This window comes from Hibiscus syriacus, unplaced genomic scaffold (assembly GCF_006381635.1).
Source record: "Hibiscus syriacus cultivar Baekdansim isolate YM2019G1 unplaced genomic scaffold, ASM638163v2 tig00110793_pilon, whole genome shotgun sequence".
In the NCBI taxonomy this organism is placed as follows: domain Eukaryota; kingdom Viridiplantae; phylum Streptophyta; class Magnoliopsida; order Malvales; family Malvaceae; genus Hibiscus; species Hibiscus syriacus.
Genome location: NW_024062864.1, coordinates 529,979 through 548,697, shown reverse-complemented (window position 1 = coordinate 548,697; position 18,719 = coordinate 529,979). Strand labels below are relative to the sequence as shown.

The window sequence follows — 18,719 nt, the reverse complement described above, 5'->3', positions numbered from 1 at the left end:
TAGAAACTATTCTCATTTTCGGTCATACTGATGCCGTGATACTCCCAAATAAATTTTACCAATTTCAATGATCAAGTGGAATTTGATAACTTTTCTCATATTGATCCATGGTTTTTTTTTTTGTTCAAATTAGTCTGAGTTTAGGAACGTTTCTCATTTTTAGTCATATTGATGTCGTGAAACTCCCAAAAAATAAATTTAGGTACCAATATGGACAAAAAACTTAAGGGACCAAATTGAATTTTTCATCAAGTTCAATGATAAAAACTTACTTATCCCTTTTAAGAAAATACATTACTCTACAGACCAAAAACATGATGTTTGATTTAATTAAGTCCAAAGTCTGAATCAAACAAATATATTTTTCTTCAACATAATAACGTTTTAACTACAAATCAAGTATGACGGTAGGTTTCAACGTTTCTTTCTTGCCAAACACTACTGCCTGAAAACAGCAATGTCCGAACAAAAATGGGGTTGGCACTTACACAGGTTGCTTAGCTCAAACTCACCCGCCACTTAAATAAGGATTTTAACATTAATGTAAGATGTTCCACTCTTCCACTTCATGCCTGCAGATGTAAGACAGCATATAAAACATCGAGAACTCTCATCCAACTACTGATCAGTTTAAATGGTTTTCGTAAATCAGAAAAGGTGGTTGCATGTTTGTCGAAACATATCTTAATCTCCAAGGCTCACCTCAGATCTTCCTGGTTCTTTGAATGTCAACAGATTTAAGGATGGCTTCTAATGCTCAACTCTTACCCTTCATTTTCTGGATTGGAGAATGAAGCTCTTCGAGCCTCCCTCTAGTCGTTTCCGATGCAATGCAGGGAGCACTATGACATTGACGTATTCAAAGTAGGGGACTGTATTTTCATTTTTTCAAATTTATACACTACAGTTTACCATGTGATTTAACTTCGTAACGACAACTACAACAACCTACAGATGATATGATAAATTCGATAACTTATGTTCCATGCCGACTTGCAAGCAGCAATCTTCATCAACAGTGATCTGCAGTGATTATAAAGTTCAGTGTTTAAACTTTAAACCAATGATTTGTGGTATAGTTGAGAGAAGATTGACATGATTCTTAAGTTTGTTGGGATTTGCCAGACTTTCAAGCAAACCTTCTAATCAGCTTAGAGGACACTTAAATAGACTAGCATTAGACCTATTGTTATTGCTAAAACATTTACAAAAGGTTAAACAGACGTATTCATTCAACTCAATATCATAACAACCCATTGACATCTATCGATCAGCATAAAATTGTTCCGTCAATTGCATAAAAAAATGACACATGAAATGGGGCATGCGGATTCATTTAAAGTGTGCAAAACCTTAACAGAAGATTCAAAATCATACCGTAGTAAGAACTGTACTCGTTGTCAGAACACTTGAATGGGGCATGCGGATTCATTTAAAGTGTGCAAAACCTTAACTGAAAACATAATAAAAAGAGTCAAAGAGCAGAGTCATCCATATTGCTGAAGAACATATTCTGAGCAGTCATTGTGTTGTATTTCTGCTTCGTTGGACCAGGTGAGATCGGCTATATGGTCAAAGTTTCGGGTGAGATTACACTTGAGGTGAACACATTTCATCAGCAGCAACCTCCACCTGGCTACAACCAGGAATTTCGTAATCACAATGGTTTGTCATCATTTTCCTAACATTTGCCACATCTAACCATCTTCCTTTTGAAGCATATATGTTAGAGATAGGAGTATAATTAACGGGTTTGTTGGGCTCCAAGGCAAGAAGTTTTTCTGCTGCCCACTTGGCTGATATTATGTTTCCATGGATGCTACATGCTCCTATGAATGCTCCCAAGGTATCTGGCGTACATGCAACCGACTGAGATGTTAGAACATTAAAAGCCTCATCGAGAAGGCCAGCTCAACCAAGCAGATCAATGAGGCAAGTATAGTGCTCTGAATCTGGAATAATTTGATAGTCATTTATCATTGTATTGAAATAGTGAAGCCCCTCATTCACTAGTCCTCCATGGCTGCATGCTGAAAGAACAAGAAAGGTAATTTGATCCGGCTTTACACCAGTAGCTAACATTTTCTTGAACACTAAAATACTTTCTTTTGAAAGACCAAGGGACGAATAAGCACCTATTAGCGATGTCCAAGTTACAAGATCAGGCTCTGCAACTGAAACAAAACATTGCAATGCACCATTAACTTGACCACACTTGGAGTACCCGTGTATTAAAGCATTTGCAACTGATAAAAAAGACTCAAACCCATTTTTTAATACATACTTGTGGAACTGCAACAATTCAGCAGAGGTGGATAAAACGCCACAAGATCAAATTATGCTTGACATAGTTAATTCGTCTGGACAGATATTTTGTAGCCTCATTTCTCTAAGAAGCTCCATAACCTTCTCCACATCTCCATGCTGTGCATAACCCAAGATCAGTGTGTTCCAAGACAACATTTCTGGCAGTCATTCCATCAAAGGCATTTCGAGCATCATACAAATTTCCATTCTTTACATACATATCAACAAGTGCACTCGCCACGATCAGGTTGTTTAGGGTTGTTTTATGGTTTTCTGTTTCTGTAAGGGGTGTTTTTCTTTGTTGTTTCTTATGTAACTTTCTTCTGTTGAATAAAATCTTAAGGCACTCTTTTCCTCCTTCCGCTGATTAAGGAGCTTCTCTAAGAGCTCCATTAATCAAGAAGGGGGGTTTTAACGAGGCCTGAAATTCTTATAAAAAAAAGTGCACTCGCCACATGAACATCTGAATCAAAACCAAGTTTAATAATGAGATCATGAATCTGCCTTCCCAGTTCATCAAATCCCCAACTACAGCAAGATTTAAGCAAAGAACAAAACGTATAAACATTCCCCTTAACACCTTCCTTCTTCATCAAATCGAAAAGCTCAAAAGCCTCTTGTGTTAAAGAACCCGAAGCATAACAAGAAACCATCACATTCCACAACACCAAATCTATACAAAAAACTTGATCGAAAACCCATCTCGCTTCTTCAACAATACCACATTTCCCATATAAATGAACAAGAGCACTGCTCACAAAAGAATCATATAAAAACCCCAATTTCACTATAAGACAATGTAATTCTCTGCCAAAAACGACTTCATTTACCTCAGAGGACGCACTGAGCAAAGAATTCAAAGTTATATGATCAAAACCTACTTTGTTTATCAACATTTTCTTGAAATAATAAAAACCCGACAAAGATTCGACTTACAAATCATTGTGTTCCACGCCACCAAGTTTCAACACGCATTTGATCGAACAATTTCTCTGCGTCGGAAAATTGTTTGCATTTAACGTAAAAATTTAGCATTCGAGTCTGCAAAGGCAGTACGTTGTTCAATCCTTGTTTTATTACGCGCGAATGGAATTGTTTCCCTTCTTTAAGGAGACCCATTTTGGCCGAGATCATGAGGGCGTGGGAATAGAAGCCGGTCGACTCGGGATGAAGCGCCGACGCCGTGTTTCTGAGTGTACTCGATGAGAGAGATGGATTGGGTTCTGGCCTCAGCGCGCGTAATTGGGTGGTCTCTCTCGAGAGAGTTGATGAAGAATATAACTGTCGTTTGAAATGGACGGAGGAGATCATAGGAGTACGGCATTTCGAAAGCATAGAACCGGACACTGGGGAGTTGACCGTTACACGAGACCACAGCCGCCGTATAATGAATTCTATGGCGGTAAGTAGATTTCATATAATCTCTAAATTAGCCTTCAACATTTTAATGTTTAACGTTTATATTTTGTTATAAATAAATATTATAAATCTAATTTTTAAAATATTTTAATATTATTTTTTAAAATATATTAATACTTGTTTAATTATATTTCAAATTTCAAATCAAGTGATTTTTTTTATTATTTTAAATAATTTAAGGTGATTAGAAGTTAATATATGGTTAAAGTCTATTTTAGCCATTGACACAATGCACACATATCATACATATATAATTATCCGAACCAAAATTCTTTAAGGAAAATAATATTTTATTTTATCATTGAGGCTATACAATGAATTCGTTAAAAAATATTTTTAATTTAACATTTAATCGTTTATATAATTTAAATAATAACTTTAATGGAATATAAATAAATTAATAACCTAACTTGGTAGTTAAGATCGTATAATTTTGTGAAAATTTTCATATTTGAATCTCAAATTCAATGAAAATAATTTTTTTGTAGTGATAATTTAATTAACTTAAATACTACACCAAAAAAAAAACTTAAATACATATTCCGATGAAATTAACACCATTAATATGTCTAGTCTATTAACTAGTGGTTAATCGGGATTTGAATTTTGGTCTCTATATATATACTTTTTTTATTTTATTTGATTAATAAAATAATAACAATGATGAATAATTAAAATAAAAATGAAACGTTAGATTTATTTTTTTAAAAGATAAAGTAATAAATAGTTTATTGACTGTAAAGTATTATTTTGTTAGGTCTATCGACTATTAAAAGTCATAAAATGATTATCTGATTATAAAGTTTGTTTTGTTAGTCTCTTAATTATTAAAAGTTACAAAATGATCACCTGTTTATTTATATGTTCCAAATTCGTCATTTTCGTTAAAAGTTGACGACGGTCTGAGATGGAGTTTAAACTGTTGAATGAGATATGATAAAACATGATCTCATAATCTCAAACGACTATCATACCCAAGTCAACATGTTAATGTCAAGCTCAGACAAACGTCAAATTTTTAACGAAAAATGATGAATTTGGAACATATGAATAGTCAAGTGCTCATTTTGTAACTTTTAATAGTCGATAACTATTTTTTAACTTTTAATAATCGGTAGACTCGTAATACCCTCATGGACCATTTGGTATTTTACCCTTTTTAAAAAGTAATTTTTAAAATAATAATTGAATAGTAAAAAAAGAGAATAGATGCATAAACAAATTGATAGTTTATTTAATATTTATAGTGTAAGATAGAAAAAGAATTCTTATGCGAATGTAATCAGTACACTCAATTAATATAAATAAATAAACCGTGAAGGAGAGAGCTAATTCCTAAGTGGGGCGCATACTTTTAGGGGTGTTTAAAATTTGATTTTAATCGAATTGAATTAATTCGGTTAATTCGGTCGACCATCGAATTAGTCGGAGAACGGTTAAGATTTTTTTAGTTATTCGATTAACGGTTAATTTGGTTCGAAATCGGTTAATTAACCGGAATAAAATTTTAAATATTAAATATATTATATATAACATATGGGCTAAGCCCAAACTATTTAAAACCAATTAATAATTTAAGATCTAATAATTTTTAAACCTAAATCAATATTAATTAATTAAAAATTTTATATAAATTTTTTATTTTATAATTATATATTATTTAAATTAATTGTAAATTATTTTTCTGAATTAAAAAATATTAAATATATTATATATAACATATGAGCTCAACTTAAACCATTTAAAACCAAATTAATAATTTAAGATCCAATAATTTTTAAACCTAAATCAATATTAATTAATTAAAAAATTTATATAAAATTTTTATTTTATAATTATATATTATTTAAATTAATTATAAACTGTTTTTTTGAATTATAAAATATTTATTTTTTATATAAATTAGAAAATTTTAAAAAAATTTAAAAAATTTCGGTTAATTCGAAAATTAACCGAATTAACCAAAATTTATTCGGTTCGGTTAATATTTTCGAAAAAAAGTTCGGTTCGGTTAACGATTAAAGAAAAAAATTTCAATTAATTCGGTTAATGATAGTTCGATCGATTCTGCCACCGAATTAACCGAATAAACAACCCTACATACTTTTGAAGAAACTATATAACAACAGATAAAAATTAAAATAGAATAAAAATAAATAGAAAACCTAAAGTTTCTTTCCTTCTTTCTTTTTTTAAGGGAAGTTTTATCGTACAACAATCTTAATATACAATTAAAGAAATACGTTATCGATTTTGTTATTATTTTTTTAATATTTCAGGTAAAAAATTACCTAAAACATTATTATTTATACCTAAAATATTAATATTTTTTAACATTTCTGATAAAGTGTATAATAATAATAAAATCGATAAAAAATAATATTTTATATAACGCTTTACCGAATATATTAACAAAATCGATAAATTATCCAATAATAATAAAATCAATAAAAATAATAATATTTTAAATAATTTTTTACTAAAAATATTAAAATAATAATAACAAAATTAATAATACGTCGCTTTAATTTTATATTAATAACTCCGCGAGACTTTGCCTACATACAATTGCAGGGGATGTCGCTTTGAATGAGCACGCAAACTCACGAAGACACGAAGTCCCTCTCCATACGCAAACTTTATCACCGTTTATTACCAATACCATTTCCCATCTAAACGGATAGCTAGAAGATATACATTAGGCCACGTTGTTTTACCTGCCACTGCCGGTAACTCTACCCTTTCCACTTTATAGCAGTTGCCTTTTTCTCCGGTTTCATCATCCTCTTACAAAGACTTTTCGAGATCTATAAAAGGTTACCCAGGTTTCATTATGTACTCGAAACTGTGAACTCATCGTTTCTCCTTCGACTGATCTAGTGCTAATAACCTGTAGATTGCTCCCGGTAAGTATTGACCTTAAGTTTTCGTCTTCCTTTTTCCTTTTTTATCCTTTTAAATTTAACGAAATCAGAATCATTGATTATTGATCAACTTCTGATTATCTGTTGACGATGGTTGATTTTCTCTTCTCGTTGTTGTTTTTGATGTTTAATTGTTTCTTATAATCATCGCATGGCTATGCTACGGTTGATACGGTTCTCTGTTTTCTTTGATTAATTTCTGATGTATAGTCAGATAGCTGCATGATTCGTTGTGCAAGTTTTTTTTTGTTAGACTGATTTGATTTGTCTGTTAATACTTGATATTGAGTCGGTGAAACTTATTTGATGGTTTTTGTACAGTCCGATAAAGAAAAGATCTCGTCAAGTATACAGCACGGTATCGGTGTTTTGCTGAATCGATTGACCTGCGTGTGTTGCAAAAATTTCTTAGATGCGATTATTATGATTTTTAAAATTATTGGCTTGCGATTCCATTACGATGTTTTCACTTTTCAGTGAACTATTGGTGTGAGGGAAATATAAATTTGGTATTCTCTTTTCTAAAATTCTCTTAAAATTTTATTTTCATATTGTTTCTTTGTCAAACTTTGAATGTTCTTGTTAATAACATGGAATTGCTTTGATTTTTTCAATAGTTAATTTGTAAGTTTTATAGTTTTATTCAGTGAACTATTACCTTCCTCGAAGCTCCCCTCTATTTCTCGACAAGGAAAACAAGTTTATGGAATCCCTTATTTATTTTTCTCTGGCTGTTAAAGTAATTAATACTATTAACTTTAGGAAGTATTGAAGTCTTGACAATGGCGGATAATGGGGAAGGAGAGGAAAACATCCCACGTGGGAACGAATGGGAGGTTGTGTCCCTTACTGCATCTGCATATGCTGCTGCTCCTGGTCCAAAAGATGTTGAAACAAAGGATGATAGCAAAAATGATTCATATGACGTGGAAAAAGCAGAAACTTCTCGTGCTTTATTCATGTCTGGCCACTTTGTCTTTTCCCCCAGCGAGCATGGTGAACACATAGACAAGGACGTGGTTCCTGGATCTGGTGCTTTAGAAGAAGGTGATATATCTAGTACAAAGGATGAAGAAGATTGGTCTTTGAAAGGTTTGAATGTACATGATGAACTTGCAGGTATGCAATTTTTTGATAAGAAACATGGTAGAGAGTTTGAAGAAGGAACAACACTGCAAGAACTGGATTTGATCAACAAGGACCAGAGTTTGTATAGTGCTGCTACATTTGGTTCTTTCCATAGCGAGGAAGCACTTGGCGGATCAACGACCACTGTTTCTGAGCTTATTGAAGCTTCTGAGCAAGGCTTCGATTTTCCTTCAGACATGCCCGAGTCCCCAAAGCCTTTACAAGATGATGAAGGGGATTGCTTTGACCTCCCTTGCGAAGCTTGGTGGAAGAGAAGAGCAGTTTCGTTGTATGCTCATGCAAAGGAGGCAAATGCATTTTGGTCCGTTTTTGTTGCAGCAGCTGTGATGGGCCTTGTGATTCTTGGGCAGCGGTGGCAACAAGAGCGGTGGCAAGCTTTGCAGCATAAGTGGCAGCTGAGCATCAACAATGAGGTATACGTATTGCTAATTGGTCCTTTCAGATTTAGCAAGGATGCATATTTGTACTTCTCTTTGCATCCTGTAAAGTTAATGTTGCTTTGATTTTTAATTTTTCTTCAAGTATGTGTCTGGCTCTTACCCAAATATTTATACGAGGATATAACCCCTCAAAGACATAGAAAAACTTAATAAATAAATAAATATACATGTGTCGGGCACACATCCACATCAGATACTCGCGCATGAGTCCAAGTGACATTGCCATAAAACATTTACTTTTGTGATGGAAGAGGTTTTGAAAATGCGGGTTCTACATTTTGAATATGTGTTTTCATATTAACATGAATATGTGTGTTTACATGTTGACTGTTAGTAAAGTTGGCTGTGCAACCTTTTGCACAAGGAAAACATATTGTTTGGTTGGACCAAGTAGAGAGAAACTAAAGAGAAGTTATGAAATTAAACAAGATCCTGCGCTACTATTTTATATGTTTTAGTAAAGCTGCCAACTGTTAGTAGTGACCTGCACGTTAAAATTGAAACTTTTGGAAGTTGGAATATCCGCTTGTTGTAAGCGGCCGTCTTAGAGCCAAACTGTTCTAGTACTGTGAATCTTGAGCATGCTGCATTCTTAATTCTCCATCCCTTGCTTCCTCTTCTTTTTCTCTCATCTATGTCCTACCTACTTTCGCTTCGGATATTGACATCTCTTTTCTACCTTTTGGGTTTTGACAGAAGACTGGTAAGGTGCTTGGTTCCATATATCGCCTTAAGGAAGTCATTGTGGGTGGCCACCGCCGAGGTTCTTTTCTGAGAGGCACCTTCCCTAATGACAGTTAAAACTTGTGATGATGACGACGATGAAAAACATAGTGAGAGAATGTCATGGAGATTGATTTGGGTGTTGATATGTTAGTTTGCTGTTTGATTAACTTATTTGTCTTAATCTCTCATGAAAAGCTACGTAGCTGCATGCAGAAAGGAGTTTGCGATTTGTGTTTATATTGTGACCATTGTCTGCGATTTGTGTTTATATTGTTACCATACCCCCACTTGAGGTTCCCCCTTGGCCATTAACAATGATTCCTTGCGTGTATGCGCCATAAAAGCCAGTAAAGAACTTGGGACTTTCGAAGATTTTCATTTTCTGATCCTAAATTTGAATCACATTCTAGTCTATAGAAACATTGTGCAACTCCAGTTCCTCTTCGACAGCATTTTCTGAACCTGGAAATTTAAATTTCTCTTCTTAGTTTTTTTCCTTCACGATTTGAACTTATTTATCGGTGCACAATGAAGCGTTTATTTTCAATACCTTCGAATTTTGATTTCCCTTTTAGTGTTGAACTGTCATTTCCCTGCCTTTTTTAAAATCTAATTTGTTTAGATAATTTTTTTATGCACCAGTGAAATCGATTCTTTCAATGTAAATTAATGGCTATGGAGGGAAGCCCACAAGTTACAAGAAGAGCAACTAGATCCTACTCTTGTTCTAGCAATGCCGTTGAATCAACAAAACCCACTGAATCCTACAAGCAAACAGTTAACGACCTTGAATTCAGACAACAACCTCTTAGCTTGGAGGATCTCGTCTCGTTATCCCGGTAGACGAACTCAAATTCTAGAGCTTTTACACCTTTTGGGTCCCTTAAATTCTCCCTTGTTTCCGATTTTGGTCTATGGTGGTCCTTCTACAGGGAAAACCTGTGTTACACTCCAGGTATTCAGGCATCTAAATCGCCCCTTCATATATTCCAGTTGCGTTACATGTTACAGTCCTAGGATCCTGTTTGAGTCTATATTGAACCAGCTGGTGTTTCATAGGAAGGACTCAGGACATAGTTATAGTGTAAAACGTTGTGAGAGGCCGTCTGATTTTGTTAACTATCTTCGTGAAGGATTGGAGAATGTGGTTTCTAATCTCAAGGAGAATTCAAGGAAATCGAGTTCTAAGATGATAGGACGGCCTGATGGAACAATGGTTTACTTGGTTTTTGATAACTTGGAGAGTCTGGGATAAAAACTCTACTATATTACCCTTTCTATTTAACCTTTATGATATTTTAAGGATGCCCGAGCTCGGTTTGATCTTTATTAGCAACACCTCACCTGATACATATTATTTGAATATTGGTTATGTGGAGCCAATCCCTCTTTATTTTCCCGCCTACGCTGAAGATGATTTTCGTTATATTTTTATGGCAAATCAAGCCAACCGCAAACTGTATGCCTCCTTTCTTGAGTAAGTTCCTAAACCACAAGTCAATTTAATCTTCTTTTTTGAGCATCAACTAATGAAATTATTTCTTCTTTTATGTCACACAGTGCCGTGCTAAGGCCTTTTTGTAGAGTTACCAGGCATGAAGATGAATTGGCTGCAGGCCTGCCTTCATTATTTAACAAGTATTGTGAACCCTTAAGTGACAAGGAAGTTACACCCGATGAAGAAATGAAGGGAAAGCTGTTTAGTCAGATTCAACCACATATTGCTTCTGCATTGAATGAAACATTCCAGGTTAGATCTCAGCCACTTCTCCGAGCAGAAATAAACAAGGAGACAAAGAAAACAAACAGTTCAAGGATGTCAGGAATTCGAGAAAACTTTTATAAGATAGATTTTCACACGTCTACTTCTGCAAAGTATCTTCTTATTTCCTGCATTCCTTGCTTCAAGAAACCCTGCCATTCTTGATGCATCATTGTTCGATTCAACTGGAGTTCTGATAGTCGCAAACAAAAGAGGAAGTAAGCACAATGATAACTAAATATTTAAGTTTTCTTTTAAGAATACACTTCTAGTCCATAAGGAAACAATTAGTATGATAATGGAATATAGCTGTCCAGTAGTCAGTAGGGCTCCCTTTTTCTTCTAGACTGCTTTACTTAACTCTTCTATTGGACATGATTTTCTGTTTTATTATATCTGTCATGTGGAAAATACTGCAGTGGCGCTTGAAAGAAAAAGTTCATTTACAAGCCAAGAGCTTGCTCTCATCTTATTCTGGAGTATATGGCATAGTATTAATTGATTTGGTCATGTTTGCATAGCTAATTGATTTAATGGTGCTGTCCCAGATCTTAATTATTAGCACATATAAATGATCTTCTATAACCTGATAGTCGTAAACGAAAGAGGAATTAAGCTCAACAATAACTAAATATTTAGTTTTTCTTTAAAGTATACACTAAAAGGCAATAGAGCTACAGCTACTATCTACTATCTACCATATGGAAACAATTAGTATGATAATGGAATATCACTGTCCAGTAGCGCTTCCTTTGTTCTTCTAGAGTAATATACTTAACAATTAGTATGACAATGGAATATAGTACAGCAAATTGCTTGCTTAGATACTCCATGCTGTCTAATAACTAATAATCTCATGTTTCTCTATGCATCTTGTTTTACTTATAAGGTTAACTTGTCTGAATTTGCTTATGAAAAATCAATGGATCAAAAGGAAATGGCAGAGCAGGAATTGCTTATGAAAGGGCCTGGAAATGTTTCCACTGGAGAGGTTATCTGCCATATTTCAGTGTATAACATCATTAGCAGAAGATCCCCTTGATGAAGAAGAAAGTCATGAGCCAACAACCGTGGGAAATAGTAGAGGACTGATGTCTGATGTACTGTTGCAACTGTCCAGTCTATGCAATGCTAATTTTATCATTAAAGGAGGAAGCTGTCCGTTGGAGGGATTGACTCGATATCGTACTGCTGTGAGTGAAGATCTGACTTTGAAGGTAATCTTTTCAAGTTGTCTTGTAATTTTGCAAGAAACTCTTATCTAGTACGTTGTTATGTGATTATAGTGTCTGTATATATACAAACCTTATTCCATTCTAACCGTATACAGGTGGCAAGGAGCCTTAAGTTCCCTTTATCGAAATACTTGTACAGAAGATGATCTCCATGTGAAGAGATGCTTCATCATCATTAATTTGTGTTAACGTCGGAGCATCCAGAAGTTGAAAGGTGATAAATTCATATTTAACATCATTAACCTGCATCATGGACACAGAATCACCGAATGAATCGACAGAACACGGACCATGGTCATCGTAGTCTGAACTAGTAAAGGCACTTGCATAGGAAAACTGTTTAGCGTCATAGACTATAACTGTATCATGCTGTCAGTTTCCTACAATTGTTTTCTCAATATATGAAATTTTAGATCCAGAAAGGGATTTTGGATTTCCAATCTGATTGTTGAAATAATGAATGAATGTCACATGGAAATGGACTGCCGACACCTATTTTGGCCATCTATGGGTTATATCTATGGTTTCGTTTAGGTGCACTAATAATTAACTTTTGGTGCATGTGCTTGTGTTTATAGGGAAATAACTAACTCGGAAGATGGAAACCATTCAACGAAGATTTAACAACAGCCACACACACAAAAGGTAAATGGCTGTGGACAATAACTAACCCAATCACTCATAAAATAAAATACAAGTAAATAAAATTAAAACTAAATTTGTTTAATCAAATTACTTTTTTTAATTTTGTTTAATAACAGAGATTTTATAGTACATAAGTTACTATAAAAATGCTTTGAATCCGTGAGAGACAAGATATTTGAATTGCAATATTTATATTATCCATAAATCTCCGTCCTTAAAATCAGAGATAATTCTCTAATTTAGAATCACTTTAGGGTAAGTACACAAATAGTTCATTGACTATAGGGTATTATTTTGTTAAGTCTCTTGACTATTAAAAGTTACAAAATTGACAGTCGTATGATAAAATTTGATCGTAGAATCGTTTGAGTTGTATTTTGTGGATTCGGTCTCTGTTTTTATTATGTCGTCGAACTAGTGCTTGAAACATTATATCGTCGAATCAATGTTTAAAGTAATGACGATGTATGTAGACATCATTAAATTATAATGTTATAATAGATAGTAGGTGTAGGTTAACGTTTAGTTTTTTTATAAAAAAATAATGAGTTTCATAGTCAAGGGACTCAATATAGTAATATCCTATAGTCACGGGATTATTTGGGTAGTTTATCCTATTTTTTTATTGTTATAAGTATCATTTTTATGTTGAAAAAAAATGTTTCTAAGAAGGTAGAATTTGGAAGTAGGAGGTTGACCAATGCTTGCCAAATAGGTGAAGGTGAGTAACCATCCCATCTATACATGGATTGGCTGTCCACCTAAATTTAATTAACCCAGCCCCTTCTGTTTTCCCCCTCACTTTGCTAATGGAAAACATAGCCTTATTTTTATATATTCATTACGAGTGCAAGTGAACAACCACCCTTGTTTTTTTTCTGTAAATTGTTACTTTAATTTTAAAAAATCATTAAAGTCCATAATAAAAAAAAAGGATTTTCGTTCAAATTGAGTTTCAATCGATTATAATTTTGAATTCAATATAAGATTATTTTTTCTCATTTATAAAAATAAAGAAATTAAAATCATTTATTGAATATTCAATGTTCTAATAAATGTATGGGTCATTTCTTTTTTCTGATTTGTTTCCCATTTCTTAAATATATGCCCACAGAAAAAGTGAATGAACCGTATGCATTATATTCAATGTTACCTCACACTTGACCCCATCCAGTCCATCAATTGATCTACTTGCCGAATAGGTAAGAGACTTAAAATAATAAATAAATATATACTGTTAATTACATGATAAATCCTTGAACTATTATCGAATTTATCCTGGACTTTAAACTTCAAAAATATTTCAATTGAATACTCAACCTAAAGAACAGTCCAATCAAATTCATCACTCTAATATATTGATCTAAAATGTAGTATTCTAAGTTAGAAATTGGATTGAAATTAGATATATTTAATGTAATTAACTCTTAGTTTAGTAGTTGTATTTTCCCCTTCTCGTGGCTGGAGAATAAGGGTAAAGATGAGTGTGTAATCTAATGCATGAACCAACTAGATTGGACATACACTGGATCCACCGGTTTCATTCTTACACGTTATTTTTCTTATTTTATTCAGTGTTGAGACAGTGGCAGGGTTGAGGTGGACACCTTTTCAACGTATTTAAATTTTTTTCGATTAATTATCTATTTTATTGAGAAAGTTCATCTTAATATTTATTTGTGTGTCTATTCTTAAACTCGAATTTTCTTCGATTAATTACATATTTACATATTTTATTGATGTACCCACCTTAGAATTTTATTTGTGTTCACCTCATTTAAAATTTTTATATTGTTAACATATATGTGCCAACTCTTAAAAATATTTTTGGATCCGTCGTGATCCGGTAGAGACAAACGCCATGGATAGGCTCGGGATAGCTCAACCAATACACATAAACTCTGACTTTCTTCACTGGTTTTATTTTAGGCTTAAATAACAAGTTGCCCCCTACACTATACAAGTTTTCTTGTTTTAGTACTTTGCTTTTAGAAATTAAAATGATACTTAGATTTTTCTACTTCAAATTAATCAAAATGTGATATCGAGTAAAAGAAATAACTTTCAATCGGTTGGAACTTACCACGTGACACACGTCGTCACGTAAGTTAAAATACTAAAATGAGTACAAGAATACAATATAAGGGCTAATTTCTGAAATAACCTTTTTTTTAATTTCTTTTAGCTTTCTTTCCTTCTCCAGTTTTGCATGATACATTTAAAACTATGGTCGACCTCACAAGAAAAACAATTGTCTATTTTCTTCGACCAAATACCAAACTTATATTTTTTTAATAATGAATATTATAATACCATCTCAAAATGGTTATTTGTGACGTATAAAATAAAGATTAAAAAATCATAAACAAATATTATCTTATAATTATCCTATACTATTAAAAATAGATATAATAAGATTTGGTATAACCTTTGAAATCTACAAATGAGACACCATAAATGCCAATATGTGAAGCGTCTCAGAAATGCATAATTGAAAGAAAGTCAAATACATCATATGCATAAAATTAAGCGTCCCATATAATACAATTGACTTTCTTTCTCATTTACCAGGAACTGCAGAGAGGCAAAGGGGTTGGGCACACTTTTTTCTAACGTAGACAAAGCATTTAAAGAGAAGAAAGGTCAAACTTGTATGATCCATCGAATCTCAAATACTTTTGTTTATGTTTTTTGCTGATAATTCTGCAGGAACCGGATACAAATATCGTATAAATTTGTAGGTGGTGACTGGTGGGTTTGCTCATCCAACACTAACCAGAAGCCCACATGCAATTAAAAGTAACCCATTTTCATTTAAAAGGGATCAACATGAAATACACTCCGTTTATCTTTGTGTTTGATCTGCTTTTTGCTTCACCGTTTCCTTCTTTTGTGTTCCCCCCCCCCCTCAACTAAACTCATTTAATTTCATTCATTCAATGCTGAATTAAAGTCCCTCTCACCTTCCCTGCAAAAATTAGGTGAAAAATTTTCAAAAAAAAAAGGAGAGAGTTTGAGGGTTTGCAACAGTTAGGGCTTTCTATTGTATCTCCTTTAAGAAGTTTCAACGATCTCTCAGCGCATTTATGGTGGTGCATCTGATGGTTAGAGGAGGAAATTAAAAAGAGAGAGAGAGAGAGAGAGAGAAAAAATGGTGTCATATTCAAAGGTACAGTATGCCCTTAATTATTGCCTTCTTTATAATTTCACCTATAAATCCTCTTTCTATATACACCATTTTTATACTATCACTCTCTCTTATTCTCCTACTCCTCCTTTCATATACGAAAATACAGAAGAAGGGGGGGAAAACATAGCAAAAGCCTTATGTTTTTCGTAGAAATATCTCTTTCAGGGTTTCGAGTTCCCAGAGTTCCTTTTTTGAATAATACGTGAGTTTTTTCTCGAGAAAATTCTGAGCTAGGAGCGAGGTTGTTTTATTGTAGTTAGAGGCAAGTATGGATATATCGACTGCTTTGCTCCTTTTGGCAGCAATCACGGCTTACCTACTGTGGTTCACGTTTATCTCACGGTCGCTAAGTGGTCCACGTGTCTGGCCTATGTTGGGCAGTCTACCTGGCTTGATCGAGAACTGCGACCGCATGCATGACTGGATCTCCGACAACCTCCGTGCCTGCGGCGGTACGTACCAGACATGCATTTGTGCCATCCCCTTCTTGGCTCGGAAACAAGGTCTCGTGACGGTCACGTGCGACCCGAGGAATTTGGAGCACATCCTCAAGTCTCGTTTCGACAATTATCCCAAAGGTCCCACATGGCAGGCCGTGTTCCATGATCTACTCGGTCAAGGCATCTTCAACTCCGACGGAGACACGTGGCTCTTCCAAAGGAGGACCGCCGCACTGGAATTCACAACCAGGACTCTTCGCCAAGCCATGGCTCGATGGGTCAGTCGAGCCATCAAGCTCCGGTTCTGCCCCATTCTCGAGGAAGCTCAAAACCAAGGGCAGCCGGTTGACCTACAGGACGTGTTGCTTAGGCTCACTTTTGATAACATTTGCGGCTTAGCTTTTGGAAAGGATCCACAAACATGCGCCCAAGGTTTACCCGAAAACAGCTTCGCGTCGGCTTTTGACCGAGCCACTGAAGCCTCTCTTCAAAGGTTTATTTTGCCTAAGGTTTTATGGAAGCTAAAGAGATGGCTCCGGCTTGGCTTAGAAGTGAATCTGAGCCGAAGCCTTGTCCACATGGATGAATATTTATCCAACGTCATCAATTCACGAAAGAAAGAATTGCTTACTCAGAAAAAAGATGGGAACCCACACGACGATTTGCTTTCGAGATTTATGAAGAAAAAAGAAACCTATTCCGATGAGTTTCTCCAACACGTGTCACTCAATTTCATTCTAGCTGGACGTGACACGTCAGCGGTTGCTCTCAGTTGGTTCTTCTGGCTCATCATCCAACATCCAATAGTCGAAGATAAAATTTTACGCGAAATTTGCATTGTCCTAATGGAAACACGCGGTGTCGACATGTCAACATGGTTCGAAGAACCTCTAGGGTTTGAAGAACTTGACCGATTGATATATTTGAAGGCATCATTATCTGAAACTCTAAGGCTATACCCTTCGGTGCCAGAGGATTCAAAACACGTGGTGGCTGATGACGTGTTGCCAGACGGAACATTTGTTCCGGCGGGATCATCGGTGACATATTCAATATATTCAGTAGGAAGATTGAGGTTAACATGGGGTGACGATTGTCTCGAGTTTCGTCCCCAAAGGTGGTTATCAGGAGATGAGAAGGAGTTCATCCAGCACGACTCTTACAAATTCGTGGCATTCAATGCCGGGCCAAGAATATGTTTAGGAAAAGGTTTGGCTTATCAACAGATGAAATCGGTGGCGGCTGCGACACTATTGAGGCATAAGCTGACGTTGGTGCCCGGCCATAAGGTGGAGCAGAAGATGTCACTGACACTGTTTATGAAATACGGGCTTAAAGTTAACGTGCATAAGAGAGATTTGGGAGCAGTTGTTGAAAAGATTACCGGGGAAGAGAAAAAGCAAGGTAAATTGTGAATTTTTGAGCGGCGATGGGGCCACTGAGAGTTATATTGTTCACGGATATTGAGCAAGGAAGTTGGGTACATAATCAATGGCAAATCTTTTATAAGAAGGGAGAGGTATTTTAAATTTTACAATTATATATATATTTATATATTATACTCTTTTTCTTTTCTTGTAGGGAACCTTTTGATTTTTTTTTATAAAATTTCTAGTTTGTTTGTAATGGAATTGGAATTGACATGAATCTTTTCTTGATTCAATCATTCAATGAATGAATTAAGTTAATTTACTTTGAATACATTTTTGGATTAGATTATCTTATTCTTTCTTGTGTCTCAAGTTAGCTTAATATGATCATCACTCTCTTAATGTATTTTATAATTTTATATCAATGGCGTGATGCTTGTGGTAATGGGTCACTTGGGATCTACTTTAGTCTTTATTATCTTCATTTTTGTACAAAAAAACACAATTACTACATCTAATATAAATCCATTTTAATATTAATCATTTAGACTGATACTAAATGGAGTGAAAGTGTTAGCTGTTTATAGGCCAAATAGGCCCATATATTGCCTGGAAATCTGGCCCAAAAACTTCATTTCGAAAAGTACCAAATTAGAGCGTGCAGTGTGCTATAAATGTATGCACCCAACTTCTATCTATCGCAACAATGATCCCTTATCCAGGGTTGATAACTCCTGAAAATTTTAAATTAATATATATTTTAGATATTTTTTGTATTTTCAATTGATAATTTGTTTTTGTTCCCTATAATTTTATAAGTTCATTTCTCAAATTTTAGAAATTTATCCCCCTAACAAAAGATCATGCATCCGTCCTTACCCTTATCTGTCCTACAACTAGACTTGTAACGTAAGGCCCACCATGTTATCGATGTACGCTGTCGGATGAGAACCGGGCAAAATATATATATATATACAGTTTTACTTGAAAGTTCAAAGCAGATGCAAAATCAAGCATATAATATTCTTCAATCTAATGATCTGACTGAGCATTTTATGGGCAACCAAATTGTTTGATGGGTATGAACAAAATATTACCCATAAAATCATACA

General features: G+C 34.4%; 2 protein-coding genes and 2 pseudogenes across 4 annotated transcripts; 3 read left to right on the top strand and 1 right to left on the bottom strand.

Moving 5' to 3' along the window:
* Window positions 1-1,474: 1,474 nt before the first annotated feature.
* On the bottom strand, window positions 1,475-3,694 carry LOC120141110 (annotated as a pseudogene).
* Window positions 3,695-6,409: 2,715 nt separating this feature from the next.
* Window positions 6,410-9,232, top strand: LOC120141105 (ATG8-interacting protein 1-like). Of its 3 annotated transcripts, none has more exons than XM_039156046.1 (3): window positions 6,410-6,632; window positions 7,413-8,212; window positions 8,939-9,232. In XM_039156046.1, the coding sequence occupies exons 2-3, from the start codon at window positions 7,433-7,435 to the stop codon at window positions 9,038-9,040; spliced, it is 882 nt and encodes a 293-aa protein (XP_039011977.1). In that variant the 5' UTR covers window positions 6,410-6,632; window positions 7,413-7,432; the 3' UTR covers window positions 9,041-9,232. The 3 variants fall into 3 exon arrangements, with proteins under 3 accessions (XP_039011977.1, XP_039011976.1, XP_039011975.1); XM_039156045.1 differs by having other exon boundaries at window positions 7,391-8,212; window positions 8,936-9,232; XM_039156044.1 differs by having other exon boundaries at window positions 6,411-6,632; window positions 8,936-9,232.
* Window positions 9,233-9,358: 126 nt separating this feature from the next.
* Window positions 9,359-12,466, top strand: LOC120141106 (annotated as a pseudogene).
* A 3,319-nt stretch (window positions 12,467-15,785) lies between these two features.
* On the top strand, window positions 15,786-17,849 carry LOC120141029 (cytochrome P450 86A8-like). The gene has a single exon (XM_039155973.1). It carries the CDS (start codon window positions 16,066-16,068, stop codon window positions 17,650-17,652), a length of 1,587 nt encoding a protein of 528 aa, XP_039011904.1. The 5' UTR covers window positions 15,786-16,065; the 3' UTR covers window positions 17,653-17,849.
* Window positions 17,850-18,719: the final 870 nt, after the last annotated feature.

Excerpts from the sequence above, each read along its gene's own strand:
- LOC120141105 (XM_039156045.1), top strand. The coding sequence starts at position 7,433 with ATGGCGGATAATGGGGAAGGAGAGGAAAACATCCCACGTGGGAACGAA. Across the intron at positions 8,213-8,935 it reads AGCTGAGCATCAACAATGAG|AAGACTGGTAAGGTGCTTGG; the intron begins GTATACGTATTG and ends GGGTTTTGACAG.
- LOC120141029 (XM_039155973.1), top strand. The coding sequence starts at position 16,066 with ATGGATATATCGACTGCTTTGCTCCTTTTGGCAGCAATCACGGCTTAC.